We start from the raw sequence: 17793 nt of genomic DNA, 5'->3' as shown, positions 1-17793 counted from the left end.
AATATGGTGTGCATTTATATTACTCATGTGTTGGTAACTTGCTTTTCAATGCCTTGGTGCTTGCTATCTTACGCCTCTGTGGACCAATTCAGGGACCACACAAATATGTTTGGTAGGGCAGGGGAGATGGCTCAACTAGTAAAAGGCTCTCATACAAACACGAGAGCCTGAGTTCAAATACAAAACACCCATGTAAAAAGCTGCACACTGGTGTTCTACAATCCCAGTGCTAGGTGTGGGGAGACAGAGATAGGCAAGATCCCTAAAGTTCAGCGGCCAGCCAACCTAGCCCAACTAAGGAGTTTCAAAAACTTAAAATAAATCAATACAAGAGTTAAGATGGAAAACAACAGAAGAAAGAGTCCTCTTATAGACTTCTGGTACTCCACACAGTACCTCTATGCTAACAAGTACACACACCACACAAAATTCAAAAAGCAAATTTTAAAAAGTACCTGTTTCCCGTAAGGTGGTTTTACACGTCTAAGAATTCATTTCAGCACGGGGTTTCTGTGTATGTGCAAAGTATTCCTGTGCATGAGGAGCCAGAAGTGGGGTTTGTGTGTGTGTGTGTGTGTGTGTGTGTGCAGGTGTTTGTGTGCATGCAGGGTCAGAAGTGACATCAGGTGTCTTCCTCTATCACTCTCCACCTTTTTAATTTTATTTATTTATTTATTTATTTATTTATTTTTGAGGTAAGGTCTCTCATTGAACCCAGGGCTCACATTCTCCTGCACTGGGCAGCAAGCCTCAGGGCCCCCCTGTCCCCCAAGCTGGGTACTGCAAATCACAGGTGTGCACCATCACACCAGCTTTTTGGTGCTGGGGACATCACTTAGGTCCTCACACTTTGAAATAAGAACTTTCAGTCCTTAGGATTGGTTTTGTTGGGAGGAGTCCCCCAAAATTAAGTCTACAAAACTGTCTGAGAACACACACAAGTCACACACCTCTAATTTCAAATTTCTAGGAAAGAAATAAAGTGATGTCTGAGTGAAGAAAGCTAGCCAAGCTGATCACCAATACTCGATGCCAATATCGAATGAACCAATACCCTTCTCCAGCCCAAGTTTATATCTCTCTCAAATAAACAAGACGTGAATGGGAGCCAGGTGATGGTGGACACCTCTAATCCCAGCACTTGGGAGGCAAAGGCAAGAGAATCAACTTGAGTTCGAGGCCAGCCTGGTCTATAGAGCAAGTTCCAGGTCAAACACATCAAGAGTCAGTCACTAAGCCTAGCTTGTCTTCTTGCTGCTTAAGTACAAAGACATGCGACTTCAGAGGGGTTGGAGGGTTGGTCATAGTTCTGTAAGTTCCTCTTACTGAACTCCATATGGAATTCTGAAAGGGGAATTACTTAAACCTCAAAACGGGCTGAATACCAGTGTGCTGGGGAAGAGAAGTGCGTGGTCAGATACCCTCAGGCTCTGGAGTAGTTTCTATCAGACTATACTTCAAAAGCACCCCTTCTGAGTCCTAAAATGTTATCCTAACACACAATACACAGAAACAGGTGGCAGAGCCAATTACAAACCTCCACCCAGCTAGAGAAGTTGAGCGAGGATCCGGCTAAAGCGCAGAAGGATGCACAACCTGGCAAAAAGTCGAGATGATTTAGGAAATATGAAGTCGCTCCGGAGTCAAGGTGACTCCGGGTTGCCCAGGACCTCAAAGAGGTAGAGGTGAGCTGGGCCAACATCCAAGGTGTGGGGTAAGCACTCTCACCCTTTGTCGGATAAAGTTTATCCGATCCAAAGTGCTGTCTAGGGAAATTTGAAACGTCCAGCGGCCGAGACCTATAGGCATCGAGGGGAAGGTTGGATATAGGTTGGTATCCGTGCGGCAGCAGTTGGGGACCCGGAAACTGTGGGGTGAAGGGGCAGACTAAGAACTCGGGGGCCTTGGGGCGGCGTGGGCATGGGTCTTGAGGACGTTCGAGGATAGAAAAGCAGCCAGCAGAAGAGGAACGGAGTTGGCCAGGGCGAGCGGCGGAGCTCACGGATGGAAGGTGGAAAGCTGAGGAGGGCAGGTGTGGGGGACACGTCGGATGGATGCTGCGGGCGTGGCGGAGACCCGCCCGCAGCCTGGCTCCACTTACCCAGCCCGGGCGGCGACGATTCCAGCGAGGCGCGGGCCGGCAGGCCTTTCTTGCCCTCCAGCCTCGCCGGTACTGCGCGGTGCGCGCCTCCCATTGGCTGCCGCTCTCGGGACGCGTCTGACTCGGCCAATCAGCGCAAAGAAGCGAGGTTTGGAAACTTTTTCTCTCTAGGCCCGGGCGCGGCTGGGCCAAGCCTCGGTGGGGGCGGGAGGGGCCGCAGGAGGCGCAGGCCACTGGCCCGGAAGGCGGGCGTGGAGAGGGCCTGCTGGCGGCTCGGTACTCGCCGTGCCACGCACTCTGGAACATCCGCACGCCTCTCCTTCACACTGGTTGCATTTATCTGCTCTTGCTCTTGCCCAAGAATAGACAAAGGAGCAATTGGTCGGAGAAACCCGGGCATTAGGAATAGCTGATATTGGGTTACACTTGTAAGTGCCCTACCCGATTCCAAAAATGCTATACTAGCCCAGAATGCACAAAGACAAAAACAGGCATAGAGAACGACAAACTTCCGCCCAGCCCACAGGACCCTTGTTATTCCACAACTTTACACCCCAAATAGAATCTTTAACTGTTGTGGCTTCTTCTGAGACAGAATAGTTTAATGTGAAAGAACTTGACTTTGAATCCTAACTCCGCCGCTTACTAGCTATGTGTATTTGAAACAAGGTATTTAATTACTCGTGGATAAAATGGTCGTCGTCGTCGTCCCCCCCCCCCCCCCCCGAGCTAAATAAATAAGTTTACAAGACTTTGTGCAGTGCTTTGTAAATAAGCCGGGCAGTGGTGGAGCACACCTTTAATCCTAGCACTCGGGAGGCAGAGGCAGACGGATTTCTGAGTTTGAGACCAGCCTGGTCTACAGCGTGAGTTCCAGGACAGTCAGAGCTACACAGAGAAACCCTGTCTTGAAAAACAAACAAACAGGGCTGGCGAGATGGCTCAGGGGTTAAGAGCACCCGACTGGTCCCGAGTTCAAGTCCCAGTAGCCACATGGTGGCTCACAACCATCCATAACGAAATCTGATGCCTTCTTCTGGGATATCTGAGGACAGCTACAGTGTACTTACATATAATAAATAAATAAATCTTTAAAAAAAAAAAAAAGTCATCATATGGTTGCTAGGAATTGACCTCTAGGAGATCAGTGTTCTTAACTGTTGAGCAATCTCTCCAGCCCCTTGTTTTTTCCTTTTTTGAAACACTTTTCCTATGTAACTTGGGCTGGCCTCAAATTTCTGAGTATTCCCTTAGCCTTATTTTTCAGTGGGATCACAGGCCCAGCTAATAATAATTTCTTAACGTTAAGCCATTAATTGTTCATTAATTATTAAATACTATTAGGCACAGGTAATTTTACAACCTGGTGACTAAGACAAAGAATCTGATCTTAAAGGGTTAATACAGTAAACGGAAACAGAATTTCAGATGCCAAATGTTGCTGAAGACTATTTAGAGACTGGGAAGCCAGAGAAAGGCATAGTTAGCTTACATTTCTGGCAGTGTTGGCCTTGAACCTAGGCCCTTGGCCATGTTAAGCAAATACTGTATCATTCAGCTGTATCTCCAGCCTCCTAGAATTGTTTAAAAGATGAGAAAAAGGGTACAGGAAATCCAAGTGTTTCGATTTTGTACCTAACAAAAGGAGCTTCAGAAGGCTCTTTTTGACTCTTACAATCATGTTCTGTTCCCCTGGGCTACACAAGTAATGCCTCCTGCCCCCTGCCCCCTGCCCCTCTCCTCAGTTTTGTTGGTTGAACTCAATACCTTACCCACTCTAGGTAAATGCTCTACCACTGACCTATACCTTCAGCCCCCTTTTTTCTTTTCTTTTCTTTTTCTTTCTTTCTTTCTTTCTTTTTTTTTTTTTTTTTAGTCAAATTCCTTCTAAGATGCCCAGGCTGGACCTAAGCTCACCCTGTAGCCTGGATAAGCTGAATTTGTAATTTTGTCTCTACCTTTGAAGGAGCTGGGATCAAAGTCCTGGGCTACTGTAGTTGGCTTTGCTCTTTTTTTTTAAAAAAAAATTCTGTTCATTTTGTTTGTAGCTTTTGTGCTGTGACCAAGCTGAGAGTTTGACTTCTCTTCCTTTGATCCTGTCCTCATGGGTGGTAGAGGAGAACTCTGTTTAGTAACTTAGGTCTTTGGGGAGTTGAATCAAATGCAAAGTATCCAGTGAAACACCAATAATAAATCTCTGTTATCTTTGTTTCATAAATGTGAAGATTATTACTGAGCAAAGGAAAAAAAAAGGAAGTTGGTTTTTTTTTTTTTTTTAATGAGACAGGGTCTCTTTGTGCAGTTCTAGTTGCCCTGGAACTGTGCCACTACTTCTGGCAAAAAGTTGAAACCTACTTTTATTAAATAGTAGGTAGTGCTTTTAATTTTGTTGTTGTTGTTGTTTTGTTTTTCGAGACAGGGTTTCTCTGTATAGCCCTGGCTGTCCTGGAACTCACTTTGTAGACCAGGCTGGCCTCGAACTCAGAAATCTGCCTGTCTCTGCCTCCCAAGTGCTGGGATTAAAGGCGTGCGCCGCCACTGCCCGGCTTCTGGCAGACTTTTAAGTATAACTATTTTAAAGTAATAACCAGCTAGGACATTCTATACTGTGCCTACATTTAGATTATATTTTTTTCCTAACTTGTAACAGAAAGCAGCAAAGAGCTAGAAATTTCAGAAATTATCTTTCCCCCTATGGAATCCTGAAAACTCATATTTAAGCCAGGCATGGTTCTAAATAAAGGTTATGCTTTTACTTCTTGAACTTGTAGGCAACCGCAGGCAGATCTCTGAGTTTGAGGCTAGTGTACAGAGAGTTCCAGGGCAACCAGGGCTATCACACAGAGAAACCCTGTCTGGAAAAACAAACAAAAAAACCCAACTCATATTTAGGTCAAGTAAAAGTGAAGCCTTCAAGGCTCAGTGGGGTTGGGGATAGGGGTAGCGAGGATACAGAACAGTTTATCTGTTTAAAACATGAAGTATTTTTGATTTCACAAAGTTCTTATAACTTTAGCATCTTCTTTTTCGTGGCCAACCTGTCATCTGAAAAGTATTGGTTACAAAGCACTAGGTTTATTAAAACAAAACGTTTGCCAGGTGACACAAACTCCTTTAATCCTAGCACTCAGAAAGCAAGGGACTGCAAGTTCGAGTACAGCATAGTCTGCGGGGCAAGTTCCAGGCCAACCCAAGGCTACACAAGTGAGACACTGTCTCTGAAAAGAAAAAATAAAACTGGGTAAGGATATCATGTACTCTTAACTGTTGGTGTCAATATTCAGCAGCAGTCTTTGCATGTACTTGATCAGCACTGAAACTGCTATAGGTAGGGAGGACTTTGCCAAAAGCCCATTTGGCAGGTTTAACTGTTCTTTCTCCACTGGCCACTAGGTTGCGCTAAAAGATGCAGTGCAACGTGCACGATTTAATTTGTAAAAATAAGGGTTATCACGTGACGAGGCAGAGCATTAATACTTTATTTCACATTAATCTTCTCTCCTTAGTCCTCGCTCCCAAGACCTTTTAGAGCGGAACCCTAACAAATCCCATCTGGCAAGCCTTTCCTTGACTCCATCACAAAAGCTCCCTAGTTCTTCGCCTGGAAGATCCGTTCGACATGGCGTCATCAAACCAGTAGTGAGAACTCCTAAACTGGGGTTCCTGCTAAAAAAAATACGCCGCCAGCCCCCTAGGTAAGACCCTATTTTGAGGTTTATCGGGAGGGGACTGAGCCTGACGAGGCTGCAGGGCCGCGAGGCCCCGCCCCCCCCACTTCCCAGCGTGCCCTGCGCGGAGAAATACGCGGAGGCGAGGGCGGGGCGAAAGAAAAGACTGGGCGAGACTCAGGGAGGGGTGGAGCCAGAAAGGGGAAGGGAGGGACGGGGGAATGGGCGGGGCTACTGGAGGAAGCGACTGGGCGGAGTGGGGACGGGCTGGGAATGGGCGGAGAAAGGGAGCGGCCATAGGGGGCGGAGCAGAGGAAGGGTGTGGTATTATGGAGGAAGAGGTGAGGCAGGGAGGCTCGGAGAGAGGGGCGGGGCTAGTAGTAGAGAAGCGTATCGGTTTTGCGACAGGGGCGGGGCGGGGCGGAAGCGGAAGTGGAGGGAGCGCTTGGCGGCGGCGGCGGGAGCTGCGGAGTCGGGAATCAAAATAAAGGGCCTGGGGGGGGTGGGGGGTAGGCGGCGGTGTCGGAATGTGAGCCAAGAAGGAGCTAGTGGCTGAGGTGAGTCCTCTGTCAGTGCCGGGACTCCACTAGGGCGTACCGGATGCTCTGATCAGCAACGTAGCTGGTCTGGAAACGACGCCTTTTCCCCCCTCAGACTGATGCTTCTGGGATTGAAGGACCGGGACTGGGACTTGCCGAAGGGGCCGTGCGAAAAAGTCGCTCTCCAGTGCTCCCCCGGTCTCTTCCGAGGCGTTTAGTCCCAGCTGGCGCTTGTCTTCCTGCTCGCTCCCCGGCCCTCCAGGTGTCAGTAGCAACCTTCGCAGGATGTGCAAAGTTGGAAAGTTGAGAAAAAGGACAGTTGTGTGGCTGAGTCCCTTATTGTTTTTTTGTTTTTGTTTTAATAGCCACTTTGGATGCAGTTTCAGTTTCAGCCACCTCCCCAATTAATTCTAGCACGAACGTGGTGCTTTCTAGTTGCACTAGTATCTTTTGGACTTTCCAGGATCTTTCTGTTTTGCATACAAGGAAATTGTCAGCTAAATGGTCTTTCTTCACCTTCAGTGAGCTCTACATTTGTCCAGGGTCATTTATTGATATTTGTGAGGCACAGTTGAGTTGGAAGGTTGGGATACCGTATATTCACATACAGTCAATATTGTTATGGAATTTATATTCTATTGGAGAAAAAAGAGTCATTTTAGTTAAAAGGTAGAAGACGAGCAAATACATAGGACTGGGAGTTTGTGGCAGGGGGGAGGTCATTTGGGAAATAATTCATCCTCAGGTATCTCTTGTCACCAAACTACAAATAAATAAGTGAGGGGGTTGCTATGATGATTAGACTCACAAGAGATGGGCCTTATGTTTATAAAGATGACATGCCCACAGCAGCACAGATAGGTGGCCTTCAGAACCAACATGCAGGCAGTACAATGTTGCACACTGCATTCTCAGCCACTGTCTAAGTTGCTCAGAAACTGAGTTTCAGAAAGGAAGACTCTCTCACATTAGAACTTCCCCTGACTGATTCGGCTGCTTAAATGGAATTCCTAGGAATATTTGGGAAATTTTTAGGCTGCAGGCCACTAATGTTTTTCCTTATATTTGTTTGAACTGAGTAATCTGTCTATATATGCCTGCCTGCCTGCCTTGTCTATCTGTCTATCTATCGACAGAGTTTCACTGTGTAACCACAGCTGCTTGGAACTTGGCTGCCCTTAAACTTGCAGATATCCTCCTGCCTCTGCCTCCTGAGCTACCACTCCTGGCTCTTTGAGCAATATTGAAGGCACCTTGGTGTAGAAAGAGGTAGGTGAGCCTTTTGACCTGAAGCTAGCTATGAAACTTTATTTTAAACGTTTCTGTTTCTCAGTGAAGTGGTAGATATGGTAGTTCATTTTAGGATTTGGCTTTGAAAGATTTAAGCACGCTGAAATTATGAACACTGTGATTATAACAAGTTCTTATGAATAAGAGTGGAGTGTGTTGGGTGATATAAAACCTGGATTTCTGGATTTTTGTGGGGTTTGTTTTTGTTTGTTTTTGTGTGTGTGTGTGTGGTTTTTTGTTTGTTTGTTTGTTTGTTGTTTGAGACAGGGTTTCTCTGTGTATCATTGGCTGTCCTGGAACTCACTCTAGATCAGGCTGGTCTCAATTTAAACAGATCCACCTGCCTCTGACTCCCCTAGTACTAGGCTTAAGTGCATGCGCCACCATCACCTGGTCCAACCTGGATTTAATTATAAAAACAGGTGTTGTAATGGAAGTAGTGATGGTAAACTGTACTAGGCTAATTCTCTACTTCCTTCATTCAACAAACGATTACTCTGTGATTACCACAGAATGGTCTTGGGCTGAGCACAGGATATAGTGGTGAAAATGGAAGTGCATGCATTTTCTAATTCACTTTTTAAAATGCTGTGTACAGACAAGGAAACAAACTAACAGACTTTTTTCCCCCTTCTCTTTCTTCCCTCTCTACCTCTGTGTCTGGGATTGAACCTAGACCCTTCTGTATGCCACTAAGCTCCATGCATTCCCTGGCCTACAAACAGAAACTTAAATAGTTTCAGCACACTACCCAAAAAGTAAATATATTCAGTTTTACAAGTGGATCATATGGCAAGGACTCAAGTCTCAACTCTAGTTCAACTCAGCCATAGATATTACTTAAGGAGTGTAGCTATGTCCTAATGAAACTTTACAGATACTAAAGTTTAAGTTTCATGTTTAAGAACACTTTCTCAATAATTTAAGAAATTGAAAATATATTCTTAGTTTACAGGCCACTTAAATCCAAGTGTGTCATGCCTCATACCTGTAATCTCAGCATTTGGGAGCCTGAAGCAGGAAGAGTGTTACTTCAGTATTACAGAATCAGATCCTGTCTAAGAAAAACTAGATAGACATACACACACACACACACATGTGTACAGGCAGCAGGCTGACTTTGGCTTGCCGACCATACTTTACTTTGTGTGATCAGTCCGCCCAGACTTGAAATGCATTATGAACCATTCTCCTCTCAGCCTATCATGAAGATATAAAAATCTCAGAAGCATCTTACCAGAGTTATAGTGGAAAGAAATTATCTTTTACATGCACAGATGAAATCTCTGATAAATCATCACTGAATGTGGTTTGTTGTTCCAAGGACTTAGAGATAAGGGTTAGTTGTTGTCGTCATTACTAGCTCTGTCCCTGCTCAGAGTGTGCACTGGCTTTGCCTTTGGTATACTAAGACTCAGAAGAGTGTCTGGGGTAAAGGACATCTGTGGGTTGTGACTGACTTAATTTCTGGATGTTTGGTGATAATGAAAGACTCCGAGAGGAGCCCCTCGCTCAGGCCTCAGGACAATAGCGGACACCCAAGAACTCACGACAGACCGAGCTTGTTGCAAACCACATGAGGCTTTATTCGGGGAAAGCCAGAGCTCTGGGGACGACTCATATCCCACGCAGGGGTAGAGGAGTCGTCCTCGAGGGGAAAGAGTTCCCAGTTTTTATAGGCCCTCAGTGGGGAAAGGAGAAGGGGGAGATTAGGGGATTTCCAGATCTAAACAATGTCTATTCTCAAGAAATGGGTATGGGAGGGGTACAAGGAAAGAGTCTAATGAAGGTGCAGCAATGGGCACACACCTGGTCAGAACATTGGCAGACACACAGGTTCGAGGAGTGGCCAGAGCATTGTGCACCTCTATTTTTCTAAATCAGTGAAGCTAGTTCTGCTAACACTGACGTCTATCTTGCCAATTTCAGGGCTTCTGTGTCCTTTTACATTCTGCCAGGATCTTTCAATAACATTGCTCTTTCATTGTAAACAAACCAAGAAATCAGTTGGTTGGCTTCATTTGTAGAATAGAATCAAAGTCCTCAGAGGTCATTTAGTTTGGCCCTTCTGTGCTTACACTGGGCATAGAGAAAGGTTGATACTGTGGTTGTCCTTTTACTAAGATTAGATGCTATTTACTGGTATCTTTGCTCTCTAAGCAGAACTTACAGAAGAAATACCTGAAAGTTAAGAAAAACTATAGGCTGAGTGTGGTGGCCCACATACCTTTAGTACCAGCATTATGGAGGCAAAGGCAGACAGATCTGTGAGTTTGAAGCCAGCCTGTACTACATAGTGTCAGGGCAGCCAGTGCTACACAGACAAGTCCTGTCACACAAAAAAAAAAAAAAAAAAAAAAAAAAAAGAAAGAAAGAAAGAAAGAAAAAACAAAAAGAAAAACTATAGGCAAAGTCTGATTAGAGTCTGGAGACTTATTTCAGCCAAGTGAAGAGGAGAGTTCTCACCTAGAGATGTGCACTGTCCACGATTTGGCTCTGTCTTTCAAGAATGCCTATGTCCATTCTCATTTGAAAAGTTGTAGTGGCTGGGGAGGTGGCTCAGTAGGTAAAGTACTTGTTGCATAAGCACAAGGACCTGAATTTAGTCCCTAGCACCTACAGAAAAGCTGGTTGTGGTGGTAACACGTGCTGGTAATCTCAGTGCTGGGAAAGTAGAGATAGGCAGACCCCCGAGGGTTTATGCCAGCCAGCCTAGCCAAATTGGTAAGCTCCAGGTTCATTGAGAAACCCTGACTTTAAAAAAAGGAGGAGGAAGAGGAGATCATAGATTGAGGAAGATACCCAAAGCTAACCTCTGGTCTTTACACACATGGGAGCATCTCCCCATTTACACACACAGAGAAAAGAACTCTAGGATATGAGGAATGGCAGATCATAAATGGTATGTGTAGTGTATGGACATGTTCATGTGGGTGTGTGCACATGTGCAGGCATGCAGGTGCACAAGCACATATATGCACACTAGAGGCCAGAGGTAAGTTTTTATACCTTCCTCCTCATTTTCTATTTAATTAAAAAAAAGATTTATTTATTTATTTATTATGTGTAAGTACACTGTAGCTGTCTTCAGACACACTAGAAGAGGGCATCGGATCCCATTACAGATGGTTGTGAGCCACCATGTGGTTGCTGGGCTTTGAACTCAGGACCTTCAGAAGAGCAGTCAGTGCTCTTAACCGCTGAGCTATCTCTCCAGCCCCTCTATTTAATTTTTTAAAAATTACACTTGTTTTTGTGTGGTGTGTATACACACACCACGGCATGTGTATGGAGATTGTAAGAGTCAGTTCTCTCCAATATGATGATCTCAGGAGGGGAACTAAGGTTGTCAGGCTTGGAGGCAATGGCCTTTAACCACTGAGCCATGGCACTGGCTCCTTTCCACTTGATTTTTCGTGTGAGTCTGTCACTGTACCTGGAGTTGATTGGTTTTGCTGGGCAGGGTAGCCATTAAACTCTAGGAATCTGGCCGTTTCTTCCTCAGCGCTGGAGTTACAGTTGCGTGCCTGTCTTTTGTAAAAGTGCTGAGATCTGAATTCAGGTCCTCATTTTTGTGTAGCAGATACTTTCTCAACCTTTTCCCAAACTCAGATCATAGGTTCTTTTTTTTTTTTTTTTTTTCTAAATCAAATTTATGTGGTTACAATCGAGCAAGTTTATCAGATTTTCGAAGACTGCAGTTGTAGTGAGCTGGGATATCCATGCTGTCTTTTACTCTTTGGGAGCTGTTGCACCATGAACTATGGTCTCGTACTTTTAACATTTTAAAATGGGTACTTGTGCAAAGAAGTAACATAGACATTGACTCATTTTTAACAGGGTGGAAGAAAGAGAAAAGAAAGATGAAAGAATGTTGAACCATATTGTCTGGCTATGTGATGGAAGGGAAAGGAACTGAGAACCCTTGCAGCAGAACACTTGGATGGTTTCACCAAGATAATGATGCTAAGCCGTGGCTTTGGAAATTCTCTGGTTGCTTTTCTCGTCCCGAGCAGACATTGCCTCTTAGTTCCCAAACGGTAACTATATGCAGGACATGGCACACTGAATAGATGATGAGTACAGGTGGTCTGGACAGTCTCTCCAGCCAGTTTACGCTCTCGCACTCAATAAGAACACGCTTGCTCAACTCAGTATACCACTCTGAGTGGCAGAGGTTTTAAGTGTTTAAAATTGGGGGAATTTGGCTCCTTATTAAAGCCTCAAGTCCCAAAGCTTGCATAGTAAAATCAATGAAAAGTATAAAATAAATTGTATTTAACTATACTTTCTTAAGTGGCTTTGAAGATAAGTTTTCTTTATATAGTCCAGGTTGGCTTTGAATTTGTGATCCTTCTGCCTTGGCCTCCCAAGTGCAGGATTACAGATAGGTGTGACTACTGCCCCAGTTTAGTTTTAAGTCTTATAAATTGAAAAGGATTGACAATAACCTTTTGTCCAAGATTTCTTGGGAATATTTTAAATATGTTACTTCTTTCTTTTCCTTTTTGGTGGTGCTGAGTTTGAACTGAGAATGAATAGTTCTAATCACTGGCTGTTTGCACTGGCCACACTGTAAAAGCGCATTAAAGCTTCAGGGTTTCCTCATTGCTGTCAGCAGCACATTTGGGTCATTTTGGGCAAATGGCAAGTGTCATTCATACTGTTTGGAATACCAGTCTTCTCCTTTAAGGAAAACCCTACTAAAACCTGTTACCACCTACAGGAGTAAATGAAAGGAAGTCACTTGCTTATAAACCACCTTCCTTTAATGCAGTCTGTGAAATCAGGGTTTGCATATCTCAGTTTTCTTTTGACAGTGCTTTGAAACAAGGAGAAGTTATGTATAGTGTCTGAGGTATGGATAGTTAATCTGGCTTGCTAAAACAGACCCCTCTGCCTGACTGTCTTAAGATTCTGACAAACATAGTGTTAATTTTAGTTGTATGTTTCTTTAGTTGCCTTCCTGCAGACCTCTATTAAGATTGTCCCTGGTCTTAGCTGGATGCTGTTGTCTTAGCTGGATGCTGTTCTATTTGTTCGGTTAATGATTAAATGGTATAAAGCGAACATTATTTTCCATTTTTTAATGCTGTAATGTGTGAAAGAACAAAACACAGTGGCTCCAAAACCTCACTTGTGTTCTGATCTCTCCTCAGAAAGAGTACATGGAGAACAAGAAAGCTGCTGTGGAGTTAAAGGATATACCATCTCCCCTTCATGTTGGCTCTAAATTTTTCCCAGCAGTCCCACTTCCTGATATTCGTTCTCTTCAGCAACCTAAAGTACAGCTCTCAGCTATTCCCAAAGTAAGCTGCTGTGCTCATTGCCCTAATGAACCCTCCACTTCACCCATGCGTTTTGGTGGTGGCAGTGGCAGTAGTGGAGGTTCTGGGAGCTTGATTCACACGGGCTCACTCTTAGACTCACCAAGCACTGGGACAGTCACGTGTCAAGTAGGGTCAGGTTTTGCTTTCCAGTCCGTGTCTTCACTGCAGAATGCCTCCACTAGGAACAACTTGGTGGGCCTTTCAAGTGACTTCCCCAGCATGTGTGTAGAGAGTAACCTACCTTCCTGCAAGCACCTGTCGTGTTGTGGGAAGCTCCATTTCCAGTCATGTCACAGTAATGTACACAAGCTGCATCAGTTCCAGAATCTTCAGGGCTGTGCCTCTGCTGGCTATTTCCCCTGTTCCGATTTCCCAAGTGGGGCTCCTGGGCATTTGGAAGAGCGCCTTTCCCATTCAGAGCTTACACCTCACTTGTGCACCAACTCTCTTCACCTAAATGTGGCACCTCCGGTTTGTTTAAAGGGCTCACTTTACTGTGAAGACTGTCTAAACAAGGTCTGTATCTTTTATTCTTTATCTTGGGGGAGAAGAGGTTTGGTTCTGTTAAATGGCTCTATCTGGCCATATCTTTACTGCGCATGGAATTGAAGATTCTTCATGATGTAGATCACACTCCATCAGCATAGCTGCTTCTGGTGCTGAAAGATACAAAGGGTAAAATTGGAGGCCTTCCAAAAAGGTGCAGTGTAGTTAACGTGTTTAGCTTGTGCTTTTAGAGCGTCTGGTCACAAGAAAGTTATGTCCTACAGGACACCTTAGTTTGCAGTCTGTGATCTGTTTCACCCTTCTCTAGTATGCAGTTAGTCGAGTTCTTTTAACTTAAACTCAGCTTATACATGGGGCCTTTCACAGCAGGAAAGTAACTACACGTTGTCTTTTTGTAATATGAGGAACTTGAAACTCAGCTCCAGGCATACTAGTGTTCAAAGGAAAGCATTTCTGCCATTTATAGTAGGTGCATGTAAGATCTCCTTCATATCAAATGGATTTGAACAGGTTCCTGATCATTTCAAGTTGCTTCTTGAGATGAAACTGTGGCTTGGTAGCTGATTGTTCTGATAAAGATTGTTTGAAAATACACTTTATTGGGGGTCAGCAGGTAGGAAGGCGAAATGTTTAGAATGATGTTTCAGTTGTCTATGAATCTAGGTTCTGTATTGATGTGTCTAAAATGTCTTCTTTTTTTAAAAAAAAATCAAAACAGCCAGCAAGAAATAGTATAATTGATGCTGCTAAAATCTGGCCAAATATACCACCTCCAAGTACTCAGCCTGCACCTCCAGCTATTCCTGTGTGTAATGGCTGTGGAACAAAAGGCATGGAAAAGGAGACCTCATTGTTGTTGGCAACCAGTCTAGGCAAAACTGCTTCGAAATTTGGTAAATAATGGTGTTCCATTAAAAAGTGCATTTAAGTGCTCGAGCTTGCTTGCTCTCTCTCTCTCTCTCTCTCTCTCTCTCTCTCTCTCTCTCTCTCTCTCAGGTTTATTTGCTTTTATTTTATGCGTACAGTGTTTTGCATGCTTGTGTGTAAACTTACTAAATGTGTAGCTGCTGCTTGCGGAGGCCAAAAGAGAGGCACTGGGTCCCCTGGACCTGGCGTTACAGAAGGTCGTCAACCACCATGTCTGTGCTGGGGACGGAGCCAGTGTCCTCTGCAGGAGCAAGTGCTCTTGAGTACTGACACATTCTATAGCCTCCATCTGAGTTGCTTTCAATATCACACAGATGTTGTATTTAATTGCCTCTAAAAACTTCCTGGTGATTCTAGGGTACATTTGTGTTTTAAAGTATATGTGAGACTTCCTTTCCCTCATTTGGCAAAAAATTTTTTGATTATAGGCCTTTCTGTTGGGTTGAGGCTGTTTGTGACCAGAATCTGTATAGGAGAATGAGGAGTCTATTAGACTAAGTGCTGTCAGAGACTTGGACTCACTTAGATTGTATGTTTTGTTTTGTTTTGTTTTGTTTTGTTTTGTTTTGAGATGGGGTCTCTCTGTGTACCCCTGGCTGTTCTGGAACCCTCTGTATAGAGCAGGCTGGTTTCAGACTCACAGAGGTCCACCTGCCTCTGCCTCCTGATTGCTGGAATTAAAGGCTTGTGCCATCACACTTGAACTCAGCTTAGGTTGTTAATGCTCCTACACATACTTAGTATTTAGAAAAATTTAGTAGTAGCCTGATTTTCCTTGTTGTTATTTTTGTTTTGTTTTTCAAGACAGTGTAGCCCTCACTGTCCTGGAACTTTGTCTATAGACCAGGCTGACCAGGAACTTAAAGAGACCTGCCTGCTTATGCTTCCCAAGTGCTAGGATTAAAGGTGTGCACCACCACTGCCTGGCCATAGTGCCATTATTTTTTTTATTATTATTATGTATTTTCCTCAATGACATTTCCAATGCTATCCCAAAAGTCCCCCATACCCTCCCCCCCACTTCCCTACCCACCCATTCTCATTTTTTGGCCCTGGCGTTCCCCTGTACTGGGGCATATAAAGTTTGTGTGTCCGATGGGCCTCTCTTTCCAGTGATGGCCGACTAGGCCATCTTTTGATACATATGTAGCTAGAGTCAAGAGCTCCGGGGTACTGGTTAGTTCATAATGTTGTTGCACCTACAGGGTTGCAGATCTCTTTAGCTCCTTGGTTACTTTCTCTAGCTCCTCAGTTGGGAGCCCTGTGATCCATCCAATAGCTGACTGTGGGCATCCACTTATGTGTTTGCTAGGCCCCTCATAGTGCCATTATTAATAGTATTTGAAACCTGAGTGTTCTCAATCAAAATCATTTCCCTAAAAAGCAGTTACTGTGATATTTTATTGAAGAAAACATCTCTGAAAGGTTAAACCAGATGTTCATAATGTACCAGAGCAGTTTCAAGTGAGAAACAGTGCTATAGTTTCACTTTGATGGTCTTTCCAATTCTCTTCCATATCCAATAGGAAGCTAGCCCTGTACTGAGGTAGAAGCAGGTCCAGGGCCCTTAGCATCCACTTAGCTTATGGTCATCACTGGAGAAGCACCATGGCTCAGCAGGAGATGAGGTCATAGAACCATTGATTTGTAGGTTTGATGCTACTAAAAACAGGAGTGGTCTCAGTATGTCACTGGAATGTCATGGTTGCTTCTCAGGCTAGCCAGTGAAGTTGGTATCCTTAAATTTAATGGCAAGCAATAACTTAATGTTTCTGCTATTTAGAATGATGGGTAGTTACCTATTATAATTTAGCTTGCTGTTTGTTTTACACTTTGTGTAACTTGAAGTGTTAACATTTCTTAAGGGTCACCAGAAGTTGCAGTCACTGGACAGGTGCTGGAGACCCTCCCCCCCATTGGCGTTTTCTGGGATATTGAAAACTGCTCAGTCCCCTCTGGCCGGTCAGCAACAACTGTTGTACAGAGAATCCGTGAGAAGTTTTTTAGAGGACACAGAGAAGCAGAGTTTATCTGTGTGTGTGACATCAGTAAAGAAAACAAGGAAGTTATTCAAGAGCTGAATAATTGTCAGGTAAGGTTTTTTGTTGTTGTTTGTTTGTTTGTTTGTTTTTTAAGCTTTGTAATCTGCTGAGGGCCAGAGAAGTAGCTCAGCACTGACTTCCAGAGGACTGGAATTCAGTTCCCAGAACCCACATGGTGGCTAACAGCCATCTGTATGTAACTTCAGTTTCAGGCATCCTACTCCCAGGTGCACATGTGGTACACAGACATACAGGCAGGCAAAATACCCACACACATAGAAAATTTAAAATAATGAAATCTGTAAAATTGTTAATCTGCTGTGGTTATTAGCAGAATAAGTACATGTGATTATTCGAGGTGCTGTGTTTAAAATCCCAATTCCAGATTGGTTTAGTGATATTGTTATTTTTTTTAGAAGCTAGAATCTTTCTTCTTCTTTTTTTAAAGATTTATTTATTTTTTTTATTTATATGAGTACATGGCTGCTGTCTTCAGACACACATCAAAAGAGTGCATTGGATCCCATTACAGATGGTTGTGAGCCACCATGTAGTTTTTTGGGAATTGAACTCAGGACCTCTGGAAGAACAGTCAGTGCTGTTAACCACTGAGCCATCTCTCCAGCCTGTGATATTATTTTTTATGCTATCTTCAAATGGGAGAAAACCACACACAGTTTTGAGTAGTGCTGCTTGTATCTTGACACCATGCATTACAGTGGTCATGTGTGCTGTCTGCTTCGGCTTCACCCTGCTCTGTTAGGTAGGCATTCAAAATGGATGGATTATTTGTAGATGTAATTGAAGATCTAAGATCACTTCTTTGTGAGTATATTGCTAATAAATGAAAGAATTAGAGTATTTATTTAGAGACAGACTCTTAGCAGATAGCCCTGTCTGGCCTAGAAGTTGGTATATAGATGACACCAGCCTTGAATTCACAGAGATCTGCCTATCTCTGTCTCCTGGGTGCTGAGATTAAAGGCATGCACCATCATGCACAGCATTAAGAACTAAAATTTAAATCAAGGGAGACTAGGGCTGGAGAGATGGCTCAATGGTTAAGAGCACTAGCTGATCTTCCAGAGGTCCTGAGTTCAATGCCCAGCAACCACATGGTGGCTCATATCTATAATGTGATCTGATGCCCTCTTCTGGCCTGCAGGAATACATGCAGGTAGAACACATATACATAATAAATAAACAAACCTTTAGAAAAAAATCAAGGCAGGCTGACCTCAAAGTCTGCTGTAAAGCTATAATAGACTCCAGATGTTTTGGCTCTTGAATAAATAATGCCACTAAAATTTCATATTTCTGCATAGAACTATATATGCAACACACATACACATATATATTCTATGATATACACTTACACAAACTGTCAAA

At 43.8% G+C, this 17793-nt stretch overlaps 2 protein-coding genes and 1 non-coding gene across 8 annotated transcripts in view; 1 reads left to right on the top strand and 2 right to left on the bottom strand.

Moving 5' to 3' along the window:
• The window catches only part of Nde1 (nudE neurodevelopment protein 1), a 29654-nt gene extending 27459 nt beyond the window's left edge, over window positions 1-2195 (bottom strand). For all 4 annotated transcript variants that reach the window (NM_001285503.1, NM_023317.2, NM_001114085.1 and 1 more), the window contains exon 1: window positions 2102-2195. The gene's annotated coding sequence lies outside the window, so the exon portion shown is untranslated. The remainder of the gene's footprint in view (window positions 1-2101) is intronic.
• Window positions 2196-5777: 3582 nt separating this feature from the next.
• Window positions 5778-5844, bottom strand: Mir484 (microRNA 484). Its single transcript, NR_030252.1, has one exon. It is a non-coding gene; the product is annotated as a microRNA 484 (primary transcript).
• A 347-nt stretch (window positions 5845-6191) lies between these two features.
• The window catches only part of Marf1 (meiosis regulator and mRNA stability 1), a 50113-nt gene continuing 38511 nt past the window's right edge, over window positions 6192-17793 (top strand). For 2 of the 3 annotated variants that reach the window (XM_006522018.3, XM_006522019.2), the window contains exons 1-5: window positions 6192-6326; window positions 11439-11638; window positions 12758-13444; window positions 14154-14328; window positions 16228-16454. In XM_006522018.3, the coding sequence (XP_006522081.1) occupies window positions 11498-11638; window positions 12758-13444; window positions 14154-14328; window positions 16228-16454 (1230 nt within the window). In that variant the 5' untranslated portion in view covers window positions 6192-6326; window positions 11439-11497. The remainder of the gene's footprint in view (window positions 6327-11438; window positions 11639-12757; window positions 13445-14153; window positions 14329-16227; window positions 16455-17793) is intronic. The other variant, NM_001081154.2, reaches the window with a different exon arrangement.

Source organism: Mus musculus, chromosome 16 (genome assembly GCF_000001635.26).
Source record: "Mus musculus strain C57BL/6J chromosome 16, GRCm38.p6 C57BL/6J".
NCBI classification, from domain to species: Eukaryota; Metazoa; Chordata; class Mammalia; order Rodentia; family Muridae; genus Mus; species Mus musculus.
This window is presented reverse-complemented; position numbering and strand designations above follow the sequence as displayed.